General features: G+C 33.6%; 1 protein-coding gene across 7 annotated transcripts in view; it reads left to right on the plus strand.

Moving 5' to 3' along the window:
* Positions 1–17,111, plus strand: part of PNPT1 (polyribonucleotide nucleotidyltransferase 1) — a 39,905-nt gene extending 22,794 nt beyond the window's left edge. For 6 of the 7 annotated variants that reach the window (XM_060169355.1, XM_060169356.1, XM_060169358.1 and 3 more), the window contains 15 exons: positions 155–225; positions 1,985–2,021; positions 3,934–4,000; positions 4,086–4,175; positions 5,357–5,410; positions 9,691–9,797; positions 10,254–10,325; positions 10,416–10,479; positions 10,882–10,965; positions 11,312–11,395; positions 12,339–12,445; positions 12,534–12,589; positions 13,643–13,721; positions 15,616–15,663; positions 16,811–17,111. In XM_060169355.1, the coding sequence (XP_060025338.1) occupies positions 155–225; positions 1,985–2,021; positions 3,934–4,000; positions 4,086–4,175; positions 5,357–5,410; positions 9,691–9,797; positions 10,254–10,325; positions 10,416–10,479; positions 10,882–10,965; positions 11,312–11,395; positions 12,339–12,445; positions 12,534–12,589; positions 13,643–13,721; positions 15,616–15,663; positions 16,811–16,969 (1,179 nt within the window). In that variant the 3' untranslated portion in view covers positions 16,970–17,111. The remainder of the gene's footprint in view (positions 1–154; positions 226–1,984; positions 2,022–3,933; positions 4,001–4,085; positions 4,176–5,356; positions 5,411–9,690; positions 9,798–10,253; positions 10,326–10,415; positions 10,480–10,881; positions 10,966–11,311; positions 11,396–12,338; positions 12,446–12,533; positions 12,590–13,642; positions 13,722–15,615; positions 15,664–16,810) is intronic. The other variant, XR_009544119.1, reaches the window with a different exon arrangement.
* Positions 17,112–17,462: the final 351 nt, after the last annotated feature.

Below are 17,462 nucleotides of genomic sequence, written 5' to 3' on the forward strand. Positions count from 1 at the left end.
CGAGGGCTTTCTCTAGTTGTGGCAAGTGGGGGCCACTCTTCATCATGGTGCGCAGGCCTCTCACTATCACAGCCTCTCTTGTTGTGGAGCACAGGCTCCAGACGCGCAGGCTCAGTAGTTGTAAGCCTGAGGAATTTTATTTCTTCTTTTTTAGGTGCTATGTACTGTTACATTTGATTCATTAGAATCCAGCATTAAATCAGACCGAATTATAACAGCTATAAAGTAAGTTATGTTTTTGGGTTATGATGTTACAATATATAATTCATGTGGTATATTATTATTCATTATTCTCAAAACCTGTATCTCTGTACTTCATTTTTCTATTTACATAATAGTGATTTCAAGGGTTTTTTTGTGCTGTATTTGTCTCCTAACTCATTTGTTAGAACAAGTTTTGGTAAAGCATTTAATTCTTTTTAATATGGGTACATTTAGTTTATTATCTCTAAAACCATTCCTCTGGACAGATTTCCTGGGTAATCTTGAATGGATAGGTTTTTCTGTTGAATATTGTAAACAACAGAGCAAATAAATAATAAGCAAGAATCCCAGTTCCCAAAAAGAATCTGGAAGTTGTTAAAAGAAAAAACCTTATCTAATCCCAAAGCACATTTGAATTTGTGTTAAAAAAAAAAAAATACTTGGTTTTCCTCCACTGTTCCTAAAAAGTCAGCAGTAAAATCACGTTGATCAATTTTAGATGATGAGAATCTCTATTACAGTCCCCACCAGCATTTATGCATCAGAGTTCTGGAACTCACAGCCACAGATCTTCCTCAGTGCCTAACAGGGTTGCTTCCCTTTCCTTTATTAAGGGTCTCAGAAGACCAAAGGACTCTGCCTCCCTCTTCCTTCTGCCCAACTGATGACGATAATCCCCAGTATCTTCAGGATAGCATCACTAATTGTTTTTCATATACCTAATAAAAATAACAGGTGTATGTATAAGACTTGTATGTTCATCATAATCATAATTCTTTGTGGTGGGGGAGCTCTTAAACTTTGTATTTTAAATTCCCATCTAGACCAAAACATGGTTGCCCTATCCTTCTTCATTTTGACTCCTTCTAAGAGGCAACACAGCTTCATAAGAGTGTGCACTGGGTTTGGCCAGCATACCTCTCTGTGTTCTAGTCCTAAGTCTATAAGGGCATACACATCACTGAACCACGCTGGTCTTTGGTTTCCTCATCTTATAAAGTGCAGGTACTGGGCTAATGATCCCTCGCCTCCTCTCTAGCCCCTAAACCTATGATTCCTTTAGTCTTCTGAAGGTGTCTGGTTTTTGAATTTCTTTCCCCAAGGCTGTAATTTATGGTTGTGCAGATTCAGCCCTAGCCCAGGACTTTCTAAATCCTCTGTACAAGAGGTGCGTTTTGTAATCCCACTCAAAGGGGACACTGTTTGTGCCAAGAACCTGTATATGCTTGTCTTTTCCTCAGTTAAAAATAAATCTGGTTTCCTGCTTCCAGAAATTTTGTTCCTTCTCATGCTTATTCTCCCCATTATTCTAGATTCAGTCATAACAGTTCTCTTTTCAAACCCTGAAAAAAATCTTTGCTTGTCAGATCTCCTGATTGCTCTCAGCTATATCATTTCAGTTACTGATCTTCATTTCACATGTTTGACTGGGAGGAAGATCATAACTCTGAGATTTAAGTAATGTGTTTATATTTAGGATTCTCACTATGTATTAACGCTTTAAAATGCATCTGTTGTCTTAGTATTCAAATCTGGATATCTAAGTGCTTTATTTTAAGCAAAATTGTTTTCTTAAATCTGTGTAGAATTCATTCAGAAGCCCCAGAAAAAAATACTGTTTCTGACATTCATCCTTCTAATTCTTCTGGTATTCAATTTCAGACCAACTCTCCTTAATAACCAATTGTTTCTTAAATCTCCTTTACATCTTTTTTAGTTGTTTATTGAATAAACCTGTATCTGTGTGATTTTTTTTTAATATTATGCTTTTTGTTTGCAGTGGGATAAAAGATAAAAATTTCATGCTTCACTATGAGGTAAGATGAATTTTTCCCCAATATTTTATTATGAAAGATTTCCAGAATACAGCAAAGTTGAAAGAATTTTACAGTAGATACCAGTATATCTACTACCTAGGTTCTACCATTAACATTTTACTATGCTAGTTTTATCATATGTCTATCACTGTTACTTTATTGCTTACAGAAGGGATTTAGAGAGACAAGTAGTAGCTTTCCAACCAACAGCTTTCTGTCTGAGTCATACATAAAAGTTAAAGTATAGTAGAGAGTACTGTATTGGTCAAGAAAGAGTTGTAACTGTTCACATGTGTTTCAGACAAGTGGGGCTTTTCAAATACCTCAACTGACAAATCACCATCTCCCTTTAGTTCATTTAAATGTTCATATTTTTACGCATTTGATTAGTAGTAAAAGAACTGAGGTATTTAATGTTAAACTACTTTATATGAAATCATTACATATAATTGAGTTTGGGATTGACTTTATTCAAAAGTAATCCTAAGGGACCAGATACAACACAACCATATAGCACTTTAGTTTTAGTATTTGAAGCATACATGCTGGGGGGCTAGTGTAACATAGCAGGTCTTTTGAGTGGCCATGGTTGATTGCCCAGAATCCCAACATCTCAGTTTTGTTGAATCTGCTATAGTTAATAGAAAACATTTCATGTAAAAAAAAATATGCTAGAGAATATCCATAAACCTGGAGATTCTCACAGGTTTTAAGTCCCAATATTCTGTTTTGGATATAAACATGCTACAGAAGCCACAGAGGAATAGTAATTGATAAGGCACATCCTTTGTCAAGAGCTGAAGAGCACATGGCAATCTTTAAAAAAGGGCACCTGTGAAAAATGCAGCTCTAGCTGATTATTAGGGAAAGAGGTGAGAGCGGGGGCAAGAGAAAGATATGGGCCGTTATTGCTGTATTGTCCCATTTTTTAAAAACCTTTTTATCATAAAATACAGATACTGAAAACCATATAAAACAAAGGATGACTTAATGGGTTTTTATAAGACAGACACCCTTGTAACCACCACCCAAGTCACAGTATAGAATGTTGCCAGTCACCCCAGAAGCTCCTCCATGTTTTTCATCCCAGTCTTAATACCCTTCTTCCCCTGAAAATAACTACTCTCCTAAGTTTTATAGTAATCACTTCCTTGGATTTTTATTGCATATCCCTAGGTACTATAGTGTAGTCTGGTCCATTTTTTTTAAAATTTGGTATCTCTTTGTCTCTTTTAATCTATAGGTCTCTCCTCTATCACATTCTTTTCTTTACAGTCTCCCTGTTGAGGCCGCAGAGCCATCTGACCTGTAGTGCTCCCCACAGTCTGGGTGCTGCTGATTGCACTCATGGTGCAGTTCAGCACGTTCCTCTCTGTTTCTGTCTCCTGCAAATTGACTGCTAGATCCAGAGGCTTTATCAGATTCATGTTCCATCTCTCCTTTTTAAAAACATTCCAGATTTTATGGGAAATTTCTCAATTTTTTAAATGACTGCAACTAGTTCACATTCTTTTAAGACGATATATTGATCAAATAAAATGGTTTGCAACCCCTGGCTAAGGTAAAACCCTTATTGAAAAAGATCTGTTGCCTCAATATGCATTTTTTAAAAATACGTACATTTCTTGTATTACAAAAGTAAAGTATTTTGTTATTGTTAACAATTTAAACATTATAGAAATTTGTGGTGTAAATCCCCATAACCATCCATTTCCCACCGCAGGTCACATAAACACTAGAAATAGCTACTTTTAGCAATTTGGTATATGTTTTAGATGTCCAGACATTTTCTGTGTGTATATGAATGTACTTTTTTATTAACAAAAATGAGATTCTACTGTTTTGTAACTTATTATGTATATGGGATATCTTTCCATGTCATTTGTATATGTACGTGGTTTTTGTTTTTAAGTTTCCTCCCTACGCAACTAATGAAATTGGCAAAGTCACTGGTGTAAATAGAAGAGAACTTGGGCACGGTAAGTACAAATCTGTATATGTACATGGTATTCTTACAGAGACTTAGCATATTTTTTTTGCTTATTATTTTCTATTCTGATTTAGGTGCGCTTGCTGAGAGAGCTTTGTATCCTGTTATTCCTAAAGATTTTCCTTTCACCATAAGAGTCACATCTGAAGTACTAGAGTCAAATGGTATGGTTTTGAAATATATTTTTCCTAGTCAAAAAGAACAGACTCCCTGTTATAGTTTTAGCTTTTCATAAATAATGTTACATTACATTTATTACTACAGTACCCAACCCACTGCAAGAGAAAAATGTGTTTAATCATATACTTATCTGAATCTCTGTTCTTCACTAATGAGCTCTTTTGAAAACAATATAATATAAAACAAATATTTCTCTTTATGTGTCTTTTACAATAGATCCAGTTTGGGTTATTTGTTTTATTTTTATAAACAAGCCACAGAGCAAGGCCAGCTTGGAGAGAGGAAGGGAAAAATATATAGTGAGCCATTAAGCAGGGAATACCTGTCATATATCACAGATATAAGTAGATATCACAGAGAGAGACTGGGCTAAAAGGTCAAATTTATTTTTTGTTTCAAAGGAAATTCTTTTTTTTTTTTTTTTTTCCTGGCAGGGCTGTGCGGCTTGTGGGATTTTAGTTCCCCAACCAGGGATTGATCCCGGGCCCTCGGCAGTGAGAGAGCACGGAGTCCTAATCTCTGGAATGCCAGGGAATTCCCAAAAAGCCAAATTTAAATTAAAAATCAGTCCACAGATCAAGGAAAGGTGATATAATCATTAAAGGCAGAAAGAGCATGTGGTTCTCAAACATGTAGCAGACATAGATCAGATGTTCATAGATATTTTTAAAAAAACACCAAAGGTGTTTAAACTAGAGACTTTCTGTTCTCTACTGGGTGTGACTAGGCTATAGCTAATGGTCCAGTGAGAGAGCTATAGCCCGGTATCTTTAACTGCCTTCTCATTAAGCAACAGAAGAGGCATGCTGTTTTTTCTGGTAGGTTTCTTAGAATCAGAATCTCTAGCACTGCTATCCAGTAGAACTTTCTGTAGTGACAGAAATTCTCCCTCTCTGTGCTGTCCAGCTGAGGGACTGAATTTATTTCAAATAATTTAAATTTAGTGGCCACATGTTGCTAATGGCTATCATATTGGACTGTGCAGCTCTGCAGTTTGTGGTTTAGGAAAGGTTGCCTTAAATGCTTTTAAAAAGAAGGAAGGAAAGAATATTGAATATTTAAATTATAAATGAGTATTTATAAGGAAATAACCAGTAGTAGCAATATTCTACATTTAACAAAAATCAGTATTAAAGCAAGTATTTTTATTTCTTTCTTTGTATAGGATCATCTTCTATGGCATCTGCATGTGGTGGAAGTTTAGCTTTAATGGATGCAGGTAAAAGAGTTATGACTCAAAACTACCAAAGCTTATTTACATACATATACTTGATTAGTATAAAATACAGGATTTTTTTAAATTGAATTTTAGTAAGACTTGAAGAAGTCAGATTACAGATTACCAAACCTGGCCAGAAGGAAGATAGTTACAAAGTACAGCTTCAACTATACAGGTATCTGCTGGAATTCTTATTCTTGGCTAAAAGCAATACACTGAAATTATTTACTTGGTGACACCGCAGGCTTTCTGAGAACTGTGCAATTGATTCCATTCACTAAGGAAGTTTGGATTAGCAAGCAGGAGTATTAGGACCCATAAAGGAAAGTAACTATGTAGTCTTTCAGTTGATTTATGCAAGCCCTGAAAAGAACAATGCCACTCACAGAAGAGTACACAGAACTTCAGGATAAGAAGGAAGACTGCAAGTGATTCAGTATAATCTCTGGATCTGAAACACCAAAAGGGAAAGAGGCAACATGTTAAGAGACTCTGAAAACAGTATCTGCCAGTCACCAATGATGCTATTCAAGAAGAGAAAAGGAAACTAAAGACACTCAAGAGGCCACACAAAGAGTTCCCTATAAGTTCATACATTTACAGTACAGAAAAACAGAAGGATAGAAAGGATGAAATGAAAGAATGGTATAATGTATAATACCATTTCTAAAAAGATTAAAACTTAAGCCAAAGCAAATAAGCTAAAGCCAATTAAAGGCACTTTTCTAGTTGTGTTCAGTGGAAGGAAAACATAATCTGATATTTAAGGTAGCTGGTAAAATACCATTTCTATTTTCACCTTCATACATTCATTCAACAAATCTTTATTGTATGCTACCTGTGTGCCAAGCACTGATCTAAGCTCTTGGACACAGTGGTAAACAAAACAAAGTTCCTGTCCTCATGGAGGTTGCATTCATCACTCTTATAATCTCATATTGGAAAACACAGAACAAATCCTGAAAAAGGTGAACTGAAAGATAAAATAAAAGCTCATAAGAGAGTCTTTAACTGCTTTAAATGAATTCAGATCGTTAGGTCTAGACAAAAACCCATCCTAAGTAATGATGAGAACTTCATCATAAGATAACTGAACCAATTTGGCAGTATTGGAGAAATCATGGAGATTAGTATACCAACGACACAAAGAATTCTTACTTTGAAAAATAAGAAATGTATTTTCTGTAAAGTATAACCCAGTGAACTTGACAGTGACCCTTGGTAAGACTCTTAAATGGTAAAAGAACAGTGTATAAGTATTTTAAGAAAAGAACCAGAAGAGACTCATTTAAAATAAGTCATGCCATAGTAAACTCATTTTCTGTTTTTGAAAATATTACTAGGTTTAGAGTAGAGAGGGAGGGTGCTGCTTGTGCAGTGTGTCTAGAGTTCACCTTGGCAGTTAATGACCTTGGCAGTAAATGATGCAGAAATTGCGAACGGGTAATAAGTATACCATTTATAACTGGTTGAAGGATGAGCAGCCAGGACTGGATAATCTGATGGGTAGGTTGGAGAGGGGTCTCAAGTAGAATACTTGAAGCTGCTCCATCCTAAACCCTGTCCCCTTCAATGTTTTTTGTTATTGACTTGACTAAGGACACTGGCCTTCCAATAAAAAGGATACTGATAAAAAGGAGTATGTGACTGATATGTTAAATGACAGTTTTTAATCTCTCTAAAAAAATGTTGACAAGATAAAAAAATATGGAGCCAAATAGAAAAAAAATTTGACAAGAATAAATGTCAAATTCTGTGAGAAGAGCCAACAAATGGTATTTGATTCAAACACGAGTGCTTGCCATGTCCTACATCAGACACTGTCTATGCTCCAGGGATACAAATGGTACCCAGTTTTTAAAAAATTTTCAGGAACAAAAACAAAGATAAAGATACTAACATATCAAAGAGATAATACAAATATGTACAATATGGATGAAGAACTAGGTTGAACATAATTGGCTTCATAGAGACAGCGACATTTCATCTGGGTTTAAAGGTTGAGTGGTTGTTGACCAGGCATATTATCAGCAGGGCCCGTATTTCATGTGAAAGGAACAACATACGCAAAGTTATGAAACAGTATAGTGTGTTCCTGAAATGTATTTGAAAGAAGTGATGATGTAATAAACTGGGACCAGATTTCAAAGATCATTATTACATTAAGGAGTTTGAACTTTTAAAGCTAGTATCTCCCAACTCAGTATTCCATAAAATAGAGTACAACAGGATGTTGATTATTGTATACTGTGGAAAAAAAATGAGTTCTAAAGTAGGTTTGCACAGGGTTAAGCAAGTGTGTTTAATATGGTTTAAATAAACTTAAATATGTTAATGTGAATATTGAATCTCTAGGAGCAGGATATGTACTATTTCCCAAACTTTTTTGACCACAGAACTTAAATAAAAAATTCCTGGAATCAGGTAATAGGGAATTTGAAGGATTTTATGGAGAAGAGTGGCATGATGCGAATCTGCTTTTTTTCTTTTGGGGGTAGTTTTTCCTAGCTTACATGAGAGCCCTAGGGGATGTGGTGGGAGAGAACAGGAGCTGGGGTGCGGGTGCGGTTACTAAAATCTAAAAAACTGGACAGGGAAACTGCTGCCAGGGCAAGAAATAATGTGGACTTGGAATAAAGGAGTCAAAATGGATATTTCAGAATCCAGGACAATTTTTTTTTTTAATTTAGAGGATAAACTAATCAGATCTTTGTGACTTGATAGTGTACAGGAAATGAGGAAAGACGTGTTGATTCTAGTATGAGTGTCTTATTGCTTTCAAACAAGACAGGGAATGCAGGAGAGAAGGGATTTATTTGGGGGTGATTAAATTTTGAATATAATTGTATATATATATTTAAGATGTGTTGGGGACATTTAGCTGGAGATGTCCAATAGGCAGATTGGCTATACAGATCCAGGGTTTAGCAAAGAGAACTAGGCAGGAGGGATAGATTTGTAAGTCATCAACGTTGTAGGTGACAGTTAAAACTGGGCATATGTGAGATTGCTTAGAGAATATGAAATGAGGTCTCTGTCACACTCCTTTATACCAAATAAGTTCCAAGTGATCAAAACTTTAAACTTTTTTTTTTAATTAAAAAAGGAAGATTTTATGAAAATCTTGAACAGAGAAAAAAACCTTTCTAGGGAATTCCCCCGAAGTCCAGTGGTTAGGACTCAGTGCTTTCACTACAGTGGCCTGGGGTTCAATCTCTGGTCAGGAAGCTAAGATCCCACAAGCCACAGGGCACAGCCAGAAAAAAAAACAAACTTTCTAAGCAAAATCCAGGAACCATGATTGCATATAAAATCCTCTACAGAAAAAAAAAAAATTACAATAAAGTCAACAAACTAGAAAATAATATTTTATATTACATTTCATATTTATATTTTATTTACCATAATATTCTATATAACAAAGATCTGTCCATATTAAAAGAGCTCTTACAAATCAATAAGAAAAAGACTAACAACCACGTAAAAAAATGGTTGAAGGCCATGAATAGGCAGTTCACAGAAAAAGAAATAAATGGTTTAAAAACATGAAAAAAGTTCAACTTCACTCAAACAGAAATCAAGTTAAAAACAATAAGCTGCCATCTTTATCATTCAGATGGCAAAGGTCAAAAGATTTGACAAAAATTAACAAGAATATAGAATAGCAGGTACCGTCATATACTGCTGGTAAAAGTATAAAATGCTACACACTGTGGAAGACAGTTTGACACTATAACAAATGTAAATTCACACACCCTTTGACTCAGTAACCGCACTTCTATTGTATAGCTTATAAACACATACAGGGAGTACTCTGCAGCCATTCAAAAGAATAAGGTAAAGTAAAGAAAAGATTACACTCACATTTTTACTCCCTCAGTATAATTTTCTGGGAGGATATACAAAAAATCTAATAGTGTCTGTCACGGGAAGGTGGACTAAAGGGCTCAGGCTGGAACGATTTAACAAATACATGATTACTTTTCAAAAAAAAAAAAAATAAGGCACCAAAAGCAAAGGGCAAAGAAATGGATTACTTTAAGAGTTAAGTTTGCTATTATTAGAGAGGTTTTTGCTGAGAACAAAATTAGAATTATGTTAAGGAGCTTTTATTATATGTTAAAGAGGAAAGGAGATAGTCATATGATTTATTAAGACCTGTACTCTAACTTAGTTTTGGTAACTGTCAATTTAGAACACCATCCAATGTCAAAATAAGATGAATAACCTATGTTAGGCGGATGTACACACTGCACACAAGTTCTCTTTCTCAATTATAGGAGTTCCAATTTCATCTGCTGTCGCAGGTGTGGCGATAGGATTGGTCACCAAAAACAATCCTGACAAGGGTGAAATAGAAGATTATCGTTTGCTGACAGATATTCTGGCAAGTATATTCACATTTTCAGATATTTAATGGTGAAGATTATACACACTTTACAAGCATAGTGTGCTTAGAAGAATGCTAGTGCTGGAGAAATAGAAGTCCTTGTTCTTACTTTCCTCTTCTGCATATTTGCCTTGGATTTTACAGAATGTGAGTTAAAAATAAATATTACAGTATAAGTATCCATAATGGCTCACTTTAGGATGATCATAAATTAATCCTTATGCATTTATGGGGGGGAACATGATCTGAAAATAAAGTGATTTTCTAATGAAATATTTATAACTTAAAAAGCCACAAATTGAAAGCAGTAGTTAATATACAGGTATTTTTTTGTGTATAATCCTAAAGGACATGGTTTACTTATAAAGCTATTTTTAAAAATTCCTCTACAGTGACTATGGGTGAATTTCACTTTTGTTTAAAATTATATCATAATTTGTTAAATTCTTTAAGGGGATTGAAGATTACCATGGTGACATGGATTTCAAGATAGCCGGCACTACTAAGGGAATAACTGCATTACAGGTATTTTAAAACCCATTTTGTTTCACTTTAAAATATTTAAATAAGGTCATAAATCAATATTTACATAAATTTTCGGCTTTTCCATATTAGGCTGACATTAAATTACCTGGAATACCAATAAAAATTGTAATGGAGGCCATTCAGCAAGCCTCAGGTAAGCCAAGCCAGTGTGCCTGATTCTCCTTTTTTCATTGTCTTTGTGTTAATGGGAACTATAATTCCCATTAGGCTTATTATTAAAAATAGGCTTATTATAAAATACTGCTTTAGAAAATGAAATTTAATGTAACAACCTAGATCAAAAAGTATTAAGTTACTGGGTACATGACTAATCATGAATGTGGAAAACCAGTGAAAATTCAGTTTTTACAAAAGGACTCTCCGAGATAGGACTGGAGAAGGGAATACAAGTAGAATTGTTAAGGTAATTGGGATGTAAAGAACTTTGATTATTAAGCTAAAGAGTTTGGATCCTACTTCATAAAACTAATACTGCTATATCTGATCACATTTATTTTATACAGTTATAATTTTATTATGTTTTTATCTCTTCAAGTGGCAAAGAAGGAGATATTACAGATTATGAACAAAACTATTTCAAAACCTCGAGCATCTAGAAAAGAAAATGGACCTGTTGTAGGTAATACATTAAAATTACTGATTTCATGATAAGGTAAACATATGAAAGTACATTGGTATTTAAAATTTTTTTAAAATCCATACACAAAACAAAAAAGTCAAATGCTTTTATAGTTAAAATACTTTAAATTTGAGGGGATATTCTTAGATGTTAGAATTGTTTTTAGTCACATAGCAAATTGTTTTTCTATATTTCATGCTGAAATATTTTTACATGTGTCTAGACCAAGTCTTGAGTGACCAGTACATGTTTTAGGTTCATAAATATATGTGTGTGTGTGTGTATGTGTGTATATATATATATATATATTTAAATAATTTATATTTTTGTCTGTACTACATTTCAGAAACTGTTCAGGTTCCATTATCAAAACGAGCAAAATTTATTGGACCAGGTGGATATCATTTAAAAAAACTTCAAGCTGAAACAGGTAAGAGTTGTATGACGTTTGGGATTTTTTATTTAATGCTAGGTCAGGTAAGTTTGCCATTTCACCTCTATTGTGTTTCTCAAAAAATATGTTTGAGAAATGAGAGACAGATATAACATTGACATCTCAATGAGATGAAAAAAGGATGTAACGCTGACATGTCTTTACTGTAAGTTTTCTATGTATGCCTCATAATAAATTAGCAAACGATCATCTTTATATTCAAGAAGACTGACTTAGAATTCATCAGTTTTTCTTCAACATTTTAAAATCAAACATTTAGAAAAATTACTTTTTCACTTTAGAGGAGTTTTGCTTTAATTTTTCTTATTATGAGTTCTGCTATTTTTCACTTAGTCTTATTTATTTAGACTCTTATTTAAAGGGTATGTGTAGAAGTAGTATGCTTTACAATTTGTTTTTTTCTGGAATCAATCTTTGGGTTACATAGTACTTACCAGATTTGAGGTTACTGAAGGAGAGCGAGAAGTAGAGTCACCTTGGGCAGTTCTCAAGATTGAGAAACGGACATGATTTTGTCCCTCATCCATCTGTTCACCACTCTAAAGAGTAAGAGGGAGAAAGAAGAAAGGTGAGGAAAGGGTTCTAGTATAGTTTCTTCTCATAATTAAGAGTGCAAAACCAAACTCTCCAAAATAAGAACTTACATGCTTTCTCCCACCAGATTGTGGGCTCCCAGAAAGTAGGGACATTGGCTCACTGTTGTATCCCCAGGGCCTAGCACAGTGTTGGATACATAGTAGGTGTGCAGTGTGTATTTGTTGGTAAATGAATCCCTTCATTTCTAAAGCAGTGATTAAGCATAGCACAACCCTGCCCAGCTACTTCCAGGTCATTCCCCTGCTCTCACATCTACTTTTATGACTATTCTCCAATAGAATGAGCAAGTTAACTTTAATATATAAAATTATTTTTTTTAAAGGAGTAACTATTAGTCAGGTGGACGAAGAAACATTTTCTATATTTGCACCAACACCCAGTGCCATGCATGAAGCAAGAGACTTCATTACCGAAATCTGCAAAGATGATGTAAGAATAGATCTTTTAATAGTCAGTTTTTTTCTACTTTTTGTTGCTGTTCTCTTTTTGAATCTTACGGCTTATTTTGCACTTACAGCAAGAGCAGCAATTAGAATTTGGAGCAGTATATACCGCCACAATAACTGAAATCAGGTAATATCAACTAAAATGCTGTGCTGGTTTTTATAAGATTTATATTACAAGCTCATGTTAACTTCACATTTGCATTATTTACTTTGAAATTGTAAGATGTTTAGATTATATGTCAATTACCATATAATCATTATTTATTTTTAACATAAAATTTATTTTCTGCACCAGTTTGTAGATTTTCACTAACATGGTTCTGTGATTATAATTATACTAATACATTCTTCTAACTGAATTGTCTTCTTTAACCAAATTTCCCACCATTTTAATCTTCCCAATAAACAGTAAACAAGCCCCAAATAGACTTAGCAATATTTCCTTTTTCTTTTTTTTTTTTTTTTTTGGTAGTTTCTTGTTTGTCTGTTTTAAAGATAGTACTACTTAAGGCCTAAGTAGTGCACTTTTTTTAAATGCCAGTTTCAACCTCAAATCATTTTTTCAGCAGCTAAAAAGATTGCATTTTCTGAGTCAGAAAATTCCCTTTTTAAGAAAAAAAAATTATCAGATGTAGCATGCATGTTCAGAACTATTTGAAATGAATTATAAAAGGCAATGGGATAATTTGTTTAATATCACAGGTGAAAACTAAGAAATGAGATGGTTTATTTTAGTAGATTAAAGAAAAAAAGGAAGATAAATTTTTTAATGAAATAAGTATGCCATTTTATGTAACCCCCTTCCTTAAATCACTCCTTAATAGGTTGATGATAATTCTACACTTATTTTAAAATATTTAGTGTCATTTCAAAACTTTTTGGAAAATATTATGAAGAGAAATATAAAAGAATATATATTCCAAAAGCTTTAACCAGCATATTTTTTCCTTTATCTTTTCTCTGTCCTTTGATCTATAAGTATTTAAATATAAAGTGTATTTTCAATTGGAAAAATAAGTATCCCTCTTAGATACTTTTTATAGTTACAAAAACATGTACTGGAGAGGGGTTTTTATGTGTTTTTTTACTTTGTTCTCCTATGAAAACATAATCACAGTTTAATTATCGGTAGATAATAGAGTTACTTATTGCTCTAATCAGGCTTATTTCCTTTTCATAGAGACACTGGAGTAATGGTTAAACTATATCCAAATATGACTGCAGTACTACTTCATAACACACAACTTGATCAACGAAAGGTAAAAACAAGAAAGGCATAGTTGATTATTTTAAAAACTGCCTTAAAATAACCATAGTGAAATTACCTAGGTTGATGAGGATTGTACATCTTGTCCACTACTAGCCTAAATACAAAAACAAAACCAAAAAGACAGAGATACTGCTGTTTTACACTGTTTACCAGATAATATTTCTCTTTCCATGATGGAATAAAAACATTCTTGAGTGTTTTAAGGTACAATAGCCTCTAGAGTTAACACATAGCAGTTAGTAAAAATATCTAGTTACAGCCCTGTTTTCCCAATTTTCCTGACCAGTCAATCATGGAAAGATAATTCTTAGGATATTCTTAGTCTTTGTTGTAGTCTATACATTTGGAAGACCATTATGAAACCAATATGAAACCATTCAAGAATACTATGGGGGCAGAGAAAGAATAGGTCTGTTTTACCAAATATTATAAAGTAATACAGGATAAAACAGTATTACTGGCCCAGAAATAAACAACAGAAAATAGAGACCAGAAATAAACTCAGTTATATACATAAGAGTATAATACATACTAGAAGTTACATTTTTAGTCAGTGAAGAAACAAAGATTATTCAATAAATCATATTGGTACAGCTAGTTATCATAAAACAGGATCTTTCCTCTTTTTATACCAAAATCCCATTTGGATCAAGGAGCTAAATATAAAAAAGAAAACTTTTCTTTTTAAGGCAGTGAGGGCAGAAGAAGAAAATCTGGGCATCGGGAGGGGTGAGGGTTGAGGAAGGACACTAGAAGAAAATATGCATATTTAATAATCTTGGGACTGGGAAAATCTTTCTCAGCATGATATCAAAGCCAAAAATGTAAGTAAAGTGATAAAATTTGACCCCATGATATTTTTAAATTATGGCAAAATTACAGTAAGTTTGAAAGACAAGCAGCAACTTAGGGGAAAAACTGCTTATATGACAGAGGCTTCATATACAAAGGGCTTGTGTAGGTCAGTAAGAAAGATGAATATCAATAGGAAAATGAACAAAGAACATGGAAAAACTGTTTGTTGTTTTTTTTAAGCTAACCAAGATATTCAGTATCAACAGCAATTTTTTAAAACGCAAATAAAGCCAAGTTACCATTTTTCAACTTTTCAGATAGTTGAAAATTCCCAATGTGCATAAATAAGAGTGTAGAGAAAAAATGGACATTGTCATACACTGCTGATAGGAATGTAAAGTGGGGCAAACTTTTTGGAGAGTGTTTGGTAAATATACAATTACCTTTGGACCTAGAAGTTCCACCACAAAGTTCCTCTCATACTTTGTTCTGAGAGGATAGACTATATGAATATATAATCACTGCAACACTGCAGTTTATTTTCCCTCAACTTTGTATTTGGAAACTTTTTAAACCTACAGAAAAGTTGAAAAAATAATAGACCGAACACCCATATACCTTTCACCTAGATTCACTGATTATTAACATTTGCAACACTGGAATTTAAAATAAATTAAATGACCATCTTTAGGGGATTGGTTAAACAAATAATTTAATTTGAATATTCAATTATAATGCTTCATTTATTAATATGAAAAGATCTCAACATATTATTGAATAAAAATCTACATACTATAAAACAACAAGCTCAGTAAGGTCCATTTTTATAAATGCAAGACACACACTAAATAGCTATTTGAAGGGATACTCATTGGAGTGTTACCATTAGTTATCTACAAGCAGAGGGGTTTTGGATGATTTTTACTATCATCTGAATACTTCTGTATTATTTTAAATCTTTATAATTAACAGATTTTATAATCAGAAAAACCAATAAAGCTGTTTTCCACTTGGAAAAAAAATGTGTACTACCATGGATAGTAGGTAATTATGCATGACCACTAATAGATTAACACGTTCTCTTTCAGATTAAACATCCCACTGCTTTAGGTTTAGAAGTTGGCCAAGAAATTCAGGTACTTGTATTCAACCTTTTAGCCTTAAAGTTGTAAATTATACTTGAAGTTTCAATTATTTGTTTCTTCAAATAAGCTGAAAGAATCAAATCAACATCTGTGATTTATATTATTTATATGCTGTGCTTCTTTTTTAACTTTAGGGTTGCTTAAAACAGACTCATTAGGGATTTAGATACAATTCTTTCCTTCAAGGAGCTTACGGGTTAGTTAGGACAGTAGTCCCCTTTAGAGCTTTTAAAAATACATGAGCCAGTCAGGGATGGCTATGCAGAGTATTAGGTATAAGGTATTTGAGGAGTTGAGACTTTAATTGCTTCTATACTGCTTGAGGCTAAAAGTTCTTGAGTTTGATGAAAGCCATGATGTCAGTTCTAGAATTCTGATAACAAAATCGACCTTTTTTTTTACCTTTTTAATAGTCCTGTATGAGTAGATGAAAGAAGTGGTTGACAGTCTGGTTTTTTTTTGGCTGCACCACATTCTGTTCTAGTTGTTCCTGATACCCATGACCTGAGTAACTAAGACTTCTGGTTTATTCCTAGTCTGTAGTCCCATTGTTCAAGTAGCCTCTAGAGAAAGATAAGAACTAAAACATAATCTCTCTGTATAAGATAGTTTTTAAGTCCCTTCTGATGTAAAAAGACAACCACATTTCCCCCTGACTTTCAATGTCTGTGTTCAAGCCAAATAACCTCCAGTGTGATAGATGGTCCTTTGAGTGTTAACAGTGAGTGATCTAAGCATAATCTTATATAGTTTGTAGCATACTTAGGCTCAGGAAGCCCTTATCTAGGTTCACAGACCATGGCTTTCACTGTTCTTCCAGTATAGGCACCTGGTCCGGAGAGAATAAGGCACAGATAAGTCTAACAGAAGATTATAATTGGGCAACTAAATCCCCTGTCTCTTCTTTTTTTATAATCACTACTTAACCAAATTATATTTATTAGCATATACCTCCAGTTAGCACTGAGCCATGATTTCAGTGAACAAGTGAAAATATTACGCATTGCTGTATTTGGACCATGTAAGTTTAAATTAACATTTCAGGGAAAACCCCGAACGAACTTTTTGGCCAACCCAATAATTTAGGCATCAGTCAATGTGCTGTAACTTTTAAAGTATATTTGTTTTTTTAACACAGGTGAAATACTTTGGACGTGATCCAGCTGATGGAAGGATGAGGCTTTCTCGGAAAGTGCTCCAGTCTCCAGCTACAACTGTTGTCAAAACTTTAAGTGACAGAAGCAGTATTGTAATGGGAGAATCTATTCCACAGTCATCATTTAATTCTTCCCAGTGACTTTTTTTTTTTAAGAATTCTAGAGTGATACTCTGTATAGCAAAATTTCAGTAGTATCTTCTAATGTGTAGATTTATATATAATATAAATGTATTCTAATGATTTATATTAAAATGCTCACTTTACGTGTTCCATTTTTTAATTCCGAATTACCTATATTACTCTTACTTACATCATAAATCAATACATATTTATTACTAAAAGTAAGTCATTTATACGTCTTAGAAAAGACTACCCTTTAAATCTTGTACTTTTGAAATATCTGAAAAATTTAGAAATAATGGGTCACATTTGCTGCATGATGGATTTCTTCCTACATATTTTTCTTCTTCCTATACAGTAGTGACAGTTTACTCTTAGCCATCTTATGGTTTACCTCTGCATAATAGCTTTACTTACCCACAGCTGTTTCACAAACTGAAACTTACCATATTCAAAACCAGTGCCTATTTCTTTAGTACAGTTACCAGATATAGTAAGGAGCTGAGGGAGC

This window comes from Lagenorhynchus albirostris, chromosome 13, assembly GCF_949774975.1.
Source record: "Lagenorhynchus albirostris chromosome 13, mLagAlb1.1, whole genome shotgun sequence".
In the NCBI taxonomy this organism is placed as follows: domain Eukaryota; kingdom Metazoa; phylum Chordata; class Mammalia; order Artiodactyla; family Delphinidae; genus Lagenorhynchus; species Lagenorhynchus albirostris.